Source organism: Cornus florida, unplaced genomic scaffold (assembly GCF_030987335.1).
Source record: "Cornus florida cultivar Cherokee Brave unplaced genomic scaffold, ASM3098733v1 CherokeeBrave_3.0.0_Hap2_Chr11, whole genome shotgun sequence".
NCBI classification, from domain to species: domain Eukaryota; kingdom Viridiplantae; phylum Streptophyta; class Magnoliopsida; order Cornales; family Cornaceae; genus Cornus; species Cornus florida.
This window is the reverse complement of record NW_026775581.1, coordinates 117,389,886-117,399,543: the sequence shown is the minus strand read 5'-3', so window position 1 is coordinate 117,399,543 and position 9,658 is coordinate 117,389,886. Positions and strand designations below refer to the sequence as shown.

The 9,658-nt window shown below is 34.7% G+C and overlaps 1 protein-coding gene across 1 annotated transcript; it reads right to left on the bottom strand.

Moving 5' to 3' along the window:
• Positions 1 to 338: 338 nt before the first annotated feature.
• On the bottom strand, positions 339 to 8,231 carry LOC132283252 (uncharacterized). Its single transcript, XM_059785177.1, has 5 exons — positions 7,906 to 8,231; positions 2,482 to 3,415; positions 1,697 to 1,792; positions 1,422 to 1,558; positions 339 to 779 (listed from the first exon to the last, which is right to left on the bottom strand). Exons 1-5 carry the CDS (start codon positions 8,133 to 8,135, stop codon positions 596 to 598), a joined length of 1,581 nt encoding a protein of 526 aa, XP_059641160.1. The 5' UTR covers positions 8,136 to 8,231; the 3' UTR covers positions 339 to 595.
• Positions 8,232 to 9,658: the final 1,427 nt, after the last annotated feature.

Genomic DNA, 9,658 nt, shown 5'->3' with positions numbered 1-9,658 from the left:
TGTTTTGATAAAGTACTAACCCAAAACAATAAACAAAAATTGTTGCCAAATTCCGAAGTAAGCTGGTTCTGGAATTGATGCAAAGCCGAAATTTTCTGACTCAGCATAAAATATAAATGCATAGTACAGTGCAAAGTGAGCACCCAAAAAATGTCGAAGCCTCTTGAGAAAGGATGGGAAGGAGAAGGCTCCAGCAGAACCAAGAATGAACCTTCCCAAACACATGAATTCATTACATATATTCTTAAAAAATAAATAAATAAAAAGAAAGAAATTAACACATGCGAAAAAACGGAAGATTCCTCTAGTAAATTTTATCGACTCCAAACATTATAATATAAGAGCAAACCAAAGTATAATTTACCTTCTTTTTATTTATTTATTTATTGCTTTAAGCTTAAAAGTGGTCAGAAAAGTACAGTAACAGCAGTAAGATTTACTATTCAGCTTCACACAGCTGATCCTACTATACCTTTTATACCTCTTATGTACATTCAACATAGATTCTACAACAGTGGAAAAGGCAATTTCTTAGAGAAACAAACAATACCTCAAAAAGATGTTCACCCTTTCATAGGCAAATAATGCTAATCACTTATTCTCGTTTGTCCTCTTCAAGATCTTCCCTGAGCCCAATTACATGATCTGTTGCGCCCGACACACCCTTCCTTTCCTTTCTTTCAAGCTGTGTTCCCGCATCGTTGGCCACCTTCACTCCAATTGTAAGTGAGATCGCCTCCTCATCAAAGTCATCTCCTGTCTCCCCTGAATATGCATATCTACAAGCCCCACACCAAATAATTTGTTAGCAGTAGCATAATATTGACGTCATGCCACTAGTATCAATGTTATGGCTGCAACTGCTGTGTGTGTGACACACACACTCATTAAATATAATAGCTGTAAAAATCTAGATTAAGAAGATGGTTACATAGAGTTCACAAAATATTCTTGGAGCGTAATATAACTGAAAATTTTATGAAAACGAGATCTTATTATTTCTTTTTCCTTTACCCCTAAATGATCAATTTCTTTTAAAAAGGATTTAAGAAAGTTATCCATTAGAGTATCCCAGAAAAGTAAATTGCATATACTTCTGTTGAACAAAAGGATCAGCTGATCACTATAGATTCATGTAGTGACCGGTAGACTTCTGTAAGTTTCTATTAAATGGAGTTCATGCTATCAAAAGCTATAGTCGATAAAAGGAACTCATTAGATTTCCAAGAGATAAACGATCCTAAACATATTCGTAAATTAAATTGAATCTTCAAAGTAAAAAGATCAGTTTAGTCAGACATCTCATTACAAACATCAGGCACTGCCTACATAGTGGAATAAAAACCTGTACGCCCACCAACCAGACAGTTGGTGTTCAAAGTGGTAGACAAACCTAAAGAGGGCAATGTCATAGAAAGTACCTTGTTGGGTTACGTGAAGGAGCCCATAGAACACATATCACCACCAATAGAGAGAATGCAAGCAGACACCAAAAGGCTGGAATGATCCAGGCGATTCGCCACAGCTCACTTAATGGGTCACTTGCATTGAAGTATAGCTGAAGCCAAAATGAGAGATTCCTCAAATGATCAGCATTCACAGAAACATAAAAATGAAAAGAAAAAAAAAAAAAACCCTATCTGGTACGAAAGGTCAAAATATTTTTTTCTGTGAACAAAACAAGAAAAAGTACTACCTCATAGCCAATCCAAGCAATAGAAAGCAGCACAAATATTGCAAGGGAATTGGTAAATTTTCGGTAGAGCTCAAGTTTAGCTATGCTTTTCCGCATCTGCAGTCAAAATGGATATATAAAAAAAAAAACTCAATAATTGCGCCACATAAATGAAGATGTTTTCTCTAGTAATTCATGAAGCATCTTGTCAGAGGGTGCAAAACCATTTACATATCTGCCAGAGAATATTTCTATAAGTAAAAGATTATAAATAAGCAAAAAAGTCCGAAGTAAAGTTTGACAATACTTTATACATGATCAAAATTATGCCATTCTAGCAGTAATAGAAGAATGTATCCACAATACGTTGCCGTTCAGGAGACCAGTTATATGAAAATTTAATCCTACTGAATAATCTTTAACCATGTTAATCACGGGAGTCATTGAAGAGGTGGCAGATCCATTTATTCATCTGTCTGTCCATCCACCACATACAATCATGCATGACATAGATATGTACATTTCTTCATGCACATATAAAAGTCATATGCATTTGAACGTTAGAGATGCACACACTGACCCAAAATCTTATGTCGCATTTAGTAGATAAACAGCACAAGTAATCAGCCCAACCAAATGAGTTATAAAACTTGAAAAACTGAACCTACAATTATCCTAATGTGATTTTAAATTAAATTATCTGCTTTGTACTACATATGATAGCAGAAAACAAACAGAAACGTACCAGTGTTTATAAAGAAGCTGTAATAGCACGGAAAGGAGGATCTTCTGAAAGAAAGGATTACCTGAACTTTTTCTAATGTTTTGGACAATGACAAGAATATCCACGAAATAAACCATGCATCCAAGAAAGCAACAGGTAGCACCAAATATAACTTAGTTTTTCCAGAGAAGTCATCGATGTTTCCCAAATGTTCAACGAGCTCAAGTACCTCTGAAGCAACAAAATATATCACACCAAGAACAAGTACTTTTAAGGTTACACCACCAAGGGTAGGCCTCACCACACCATAACCCATAGAAACTACCAAAACAAGCAAGCGAGACAGAGTCTTCTTAACAGCACTAATGGTTACTGCCCACAATGTGATGCTCATCGGCCTGCTTCCAGTGGCATTAAGATTTGCATATTCGAAATACCAAAGAGCCATTTCACACATTCCAAGAGCAATTACTGCTGTTATGTGGTAGTGCAACTGTATGATATCCTTCCAGAATTGGACACACCGTATAAACCAAATCAGGCCAACTATAAGGTAAGCTAAAGACACAATTCCATAAAAATTCATCAAAGGGGCCATCTTCCCAGGTAAATAACCTTCTGGGTTCCTCCACACAGTTATTCCTCGGATTACTGTGCCCTTGAGTTCTTGATCACAAAATATAAAATAAAGATAATACATTCCAGTTTTTTTTATCTCTACTGATTCAGGATTCATCTTAGCTTCCTGACCCTGTCCTTGAAAGAAGGTTTGAATGCGTTTTGGCCAGTCAGGGTTGTCTGAGTTTTTATGGATAATGACCTCTCCTAGCTTGCAGGATTTATTATGGGCAAGATCTGGGGTGCAACATATTGCATTAGATTTTATAAAAGAGCCTCCAATACTTTCCCTGTCTTTTACCTCAACTATTATTGCTTCAACCAATCCAGTCGCACTCTGCATTTCATTCTGATTATCAGCGGACTCTTTAGTCCTCACAAAGCTGACACTTTCAAACCTACAGTTTCATCAGTTCGTGCGTGTGAGATCCAGCATATATATATATAAGTTAGCATCTAGAATTCCAAAGCATGTAAGTGGAATAAGGAAATCAGAACCTACTACTGGATCAGTTCACTTCAAATTAAGACCTCCCAAGGTTGGGAAGAGGCTAAATATTATGATCATACCCATTTTTCGATCCATCAACTTCTAGAATATGAACAAATATTGGGGGGAAAAAACAGTATAGGAGATGTCCTCATGTAACTAAATTGTAAATACAGTATGCTCGTACATACACCCTTGTTCATACTAACAAAAACAGAGGTCAATTACCAAAAATTATATAAAAGAATTGTTAGGATATTGCAGCAAAGTGCCGACATAATTCCACAAAAAGTCTAAATTATGTCAATAAAGTTGTATCACTTCAGTGGATGGTTTGCTATTAACATTGTGACTGAAGATTGAAGACACAGCCAATATCTAATCAATATGGTTCTTCAAGTTTGCTTGATAATACAGCTTAGGGGAAATTAAGTGACCTAGATGCCATAGGTTTGAGGTTGGTCAATCAATAGATCAGTTTGGCCTGCACTTGACCTAATTGTTTGAATGAACTAACTTGGAAACTAACCAGGAAGTTCAATATGAAAAAATAATATGTTTTGAGCCCTGAGACAAACCTGCCTCTTCCAAAGGCCAGAGTGACACATAACAATAGGCTGGGAAAAAAAAAAAAAGTCTCTCAAGAAACATATTGTCACATAGCCCAATGACTAACTTGGGGGTTCAAGCGCAGCGCTTCTGAAGCAAGATTTTTGGAAGGAATGCATTCGATAATCTTTCATGGATGGTTCTTTGAAAAATCATATTTCTACATTTGGTGCTTGTTGGATCGATCAAGCTATGATTTAGGATCAACAAGGGCGTCCAGAGAGTGCTTAACCAATCGAGCATATCTTGGACCTGTCAAACGCACTCCAGAGACCGCTCGACCGATTGAGTGATCCTTCAAGTTGTCAAGCATGATCTTGTAAGGTAGCATTACAGATGGTAGTTAAACAAAAGAAAGAGGAAAAACACAGTATTGAGTGTTCTTGGATTCACCTAGTTAAGAATAGTTAGATGCACATATTGATCGTGTTAATATTTCTTTCAAGGAGTGTACTGCTAGATCTTGTGCTCTTCAACCACAACATAATCATATCGCAGATTACTTTCGTTGGAGACTCGGAGTGTGATCCATTGTTTAATGATGCGTGTCTTATTCATATGAAAGAAGGTGTATCATGCGAAATTAATCATTGACTTGTAGAACCTAGCGTAATACTATGACATGGACATCAACTGAGATTGTGGAGGTGAACTGGAACAATATGTGAGACTTGGACATGGATAACAACCAGGGATTAGTGACAAAATAAGAGAAAGCAAGCTTAGATGAGGATATAGATCATGATATCACTAGCAGGGTTGGAGCAGGATGGACTAAAAATAGACAGGTTAGGGTATCCTATTTGATTAAAAAGGTTAGGAGTAGCAACTATTAGAGACAAAATAAGAGAAAGCAATCTTATATGATATGAATGCACGCAACGTAGAACCGCAATACACTAGTAAGAAAAGGATGATTACTATGCATAGAAGATAACTAGATAAGAGATAGTGAGGCTGATCAAGACTGACATGGGATGAAGTAATTAGAAACGACTTTGGAAAACTAAATATATAAATATAAAAAAAGAAAAAAAAGAGGAAGACATGACACTTAATAGAATAGAATGAAAAAAAATTAAATATGCGGCCAACCCCATTCATTTGGAATTTATCATCTTGATAGGTGTAACCTTATTTCAGTGTTTTAACTTTATTCATTTATTTATTTTGATAAATCATACACATTAAGGTCTCAACGAGGACTATAACTCTTTATGGCCAGGAGACATTACCCAAACTAAAAAGTGTTGGTATCCTCTTCTCATTGATGACATGAACTCACGAAGAGAAAATTTGCCTCAGAGGTACTTCCTTACAAGGATTAACAATTAGAAGAATAATATAAATATCAACACAATTGTAGGCATGGGTTTAAATATCAGCCATTATCATTACGTGACAGCATTGTCATCTACTTTAAATCACAGCCATAATGGTAGTTATAGGCCCAACCAATGTCCAACAATGACGAAAAACTGCGTCGGTTAGGAAAAGTAAAGCGGTCTTATTAAGGGCAATGATAGGGAAGGAAAGACCAAAGAGATACACATATGATAGCATATGATTGAACTAAACTATGACCTCAGATGGAGCAGAATGACAAAACAGAATTCATATAATCGACGCAAAATAGTCGGGAAAAGAGACTTTGTTGAGTTGAGTTGAATTAAATATATAACAGCATTTCAAATTAAAAATGCTCATGTGGAATAAAGAAATTTGTCTTATCGAACACAAAGTGCAATTTGGAACTATGCAGAAGTTAGATGGAGAAAAAAAAAAAAATTTATAGCTGCTTTTATTATTCCAATATCATATTTCACGCCTTCTAATCTCTACTCATGTTCATAATCTAGATTAGAATTCAGATGCAGTTTCCATATATATTGAATAAACATTATCACTAGGGAAAAAAAAACCAAACATTATTGTGTCCCTTTTAAAATAGATCATGGTGGTTGACTGTTATCATCTCGATAACGGGAGATTGACTTGGGATGTTCAGTTTAGAAGACACTTTCAGGATTGGGAGATTGAGGAGGTTTCTCGTTTTTTGGAGGTTCTGTATCTCCAAGTGATCACAGTTGGGGATTCGGATTGTTGGCTTTGGGATCCCAATTCTCATGGTCGTTTTGAGGTTAGGTCCTTTTTTAGGTGCCTTTCGGTTTGTGCTGAAGGCCTTTTCCCCTGAAAGTCTATTTGGCGTTCTAAGGCTCCCCTTAAGGTTGCCTTCTTTGCTCGGACTTTCGTCCTGGGTAAGATTTTAACCCAGGATAATTTGAGAAGGAAGAATCAGGTGGTGGTCAATCGTTGTTATATGTGCTTGTGTGATGAGGAGACAGTTGATCACCTTCTTTTACATTGCAGCATGGCCAAAGACTGTTGGGATTTGATGCTTGGATTATTTGGGGTCCATTGGGTTACACCTTGTTCCTCTATAGGGTTGATTGAGGCTTGGAGAGGTGTTTCTGTAGGGGCTCTCGTGCAAGATGCTTGGAGGGCTACGCCTCTTTGTCTTTGGTGGTGCATTTGGCTTGAGAGAAATCGGAGATATTTTGAGGAAAAGGAGAATCCTGTTTCTATGCTTAAGTTCTCTATTATTTTCACTTGTTGGGTCTCAGGAAGAGATTATAGATCTTTAGAGGAGATTTTTGTTTTTTTGGCCTTTTTTGAAGGTTTGAGGCGCCTTTGGCCCTTGTGTTTCTTTGGGGTTCTTGTGTCTTTGTGTATGATCAACATTATTGGTCTCTATTTTTGTGTAATGAAAATAGAGCTTGAACTTATTGGTCTTCTATCAACATTAATAGAAGCATCATAAGAAATTCACATTATATTTTCTCATTCTTACTAGATGCTTCATTGCTTCTATTACTCATGGTTTGAATTTACATAACATATTCAAAAATAGTAAGAAAATAGAGCTTTTCTGTCATCTCATCACATGAAAGTAATAATTCTCAGTTTTTACCAATAAATTGAATCCAGTGGAACTCAGACCATATTAGGTGAGAAAACATGACCTAATTTTTTTGTTTTCATACCTTGGAATTAGAACTTAGACCACAGTAGTTCAAATTATAAACTTACTAAAATTCCAATTGTGGGGCACAGATTCCATGTTTCCAAAACCTAAATGTTCTATGGATTAATGGGTCTCATTCAACAAAAAAAACACACCAAAAAACACCACCAATGATAATAGAAAGGGTTAACTTGAAAAAAAAATAAAAAGAAAAAAAAAACACCTCTAACTTTCATTGTTTTGCAAATAACCCCTGATGATGCAGTAACCCCTGGACTATTTAAAAATTACAACTTACCCCAATTGAGTTGGATTAAGCTGCCGTTAACATACATCTAATTTCCCATTTTAACCCTCAAGAAATGAAAAACATCGGTTGTGAAATGCCAAAAGATCCTCATGACAAAAAATTTGGACAATATATATCATACGGAGAACCACAACAAATTTACGTTATCAGTCGATTCATGGATCTAAAAATGATACAACGTAATTTTGAGCAATAAAAAAGGTAAATAGATATTTCAGGTCGTGCAAAAATGAAAGTTCAAGGTTTTCTACAAAATTGTGCAAGTTGAGGCGGATTTTTTCAGTTTACCTTAATAGAAATTTGAAATGGATTAACACTCAATCTTGTGCAATCAATTCAGGCAATAAGTCTCATTTCACTAATGGAACCATGTTGAATCAATAACCTTGTAATTTCAAATATATATATATATATATATATATATATTGGTTGAGCTTTAGAAGGGAATATTTACCTTATGAAGGACTTGCCTTTGTTGGGTTTATCAGGAGAGATGGGGGACGAAGAGTGAACCTTGGAAGCATAGAGACCCTCACTACCGCCATGGAAGAAGAAAGCATTTGACTGAGGAATGAAGGGTTCGTTTCGATACTCGTGAATTGAGGCATCAGCAATCTGTATGATTGAGTTGCATATACACACAACCCCAAATGTAAACCCTAGCCAATATATTCCGTACTTCATCGTCTCTCTACGGAAGTGGAACAGGAGAGAGGATAAGTAATTAGTAAAGACACTGTGAGGAAGAAGAGATTGCTGGTGAAAAGTAACAACCAGAGTCAGATTATGAACGTGACGTGGAACCTTACCTTGTGAAAGATTATTCGTTTTTTTACGCTCCAAACGCTGCCGTTTTCTAGGCGCGTTCATTTGATGTGAAATCCATCCTATCGTAATAATAGAATTATTTGGAGCAGGCATATCCACCTATATAACAATCACTTTTTCATTTAATCCCCGTTTGAGTTCGAGCCACCTCTCTATCCGAACTAGCTCACTTGGAAGTTTAGTGTAACAGTGATTTTCATTCAATCCCTGTTTGAGTTCGAAAGAATTAAAAATTGAGTCTAATTTTGATATTATTTATAATAAATGAGCGTTTGCGACATATTCACCAATTAATACTCAATTATTTTTCCATTCAAATTTTATGTGGAACGAATAACTAATCCATTTTATATAAACACATAATAAATGTGCATGATGTATCGAACAAATTATATATTTTTTTCCAAAGTCTAGTTATGATTTCATAAACAACAATAGTCTTAGCCAACTTAACCTTTCAAAAAAAAAAAAAAAAAACAATAGTCTTAACCAATTGAAATGTTAAAAAATCAATCTCATCTGTTCACATAATAAATTTACTTTTGACCAATTCGTGAAGTAATGGATGGAATACCTAATCAAATCCTCTCTATCGTCACCTCCAACCTTCTCTATCGTCACCTCCAACCTCTTTCTATTAATTTATTGTAAATATATATATTTATATATAATTAAAAATAATAATAAAAGTGTTCGTGGGTTTTTTAAATTGACTGAAGTGTCAAACATTGATTAAAACGCTATAAAAGAGGATATTCTATCTTATTAATTATTAATTATTAATTAGTGATGAGTTGTGGAAAAACCTATTAGACTATTCCTTAAAAAATTAAAACAACTGTACATGTTTTGTTGTTTATGTTTGTCTAAAAAATAATTGGTGTAACCTTTATATGTTTTAAGATGCTTGTAATGTATTATATATATCCTAATATAAAAAAGTATACTATTCAAAGCAAAATTTTTATTATTGTACAAAGTAATGAACCCTACCAAAAGCTTACCTTTAAACTCAAAAAAAAAAAAAAAAAAAAAAAAAAAAGAAGCCCCTATCATATGCATAAATATTGAAGGTATTGTTGTATGTACACAAATTATGTACAAAATACGTTACAAACACAGAGTAAATTTTAAATTTTACGATATTTTGGCATAGCACCTTGCACTATTGAGTAAGCCATATACTATGTTATTGATATATATTTACTTAATAAAAATGCATCATATTAATTTGATGAGATATATTTTAATTAGGTAAACATACCAATTATATATGTCTGACTCACCTAACATGATTTAAATTTAATTATCTTTTTATTTTCAACAATAAATAAATTAATTAATAGATCGATCGATCAATCAACGGGGAGGATATTATA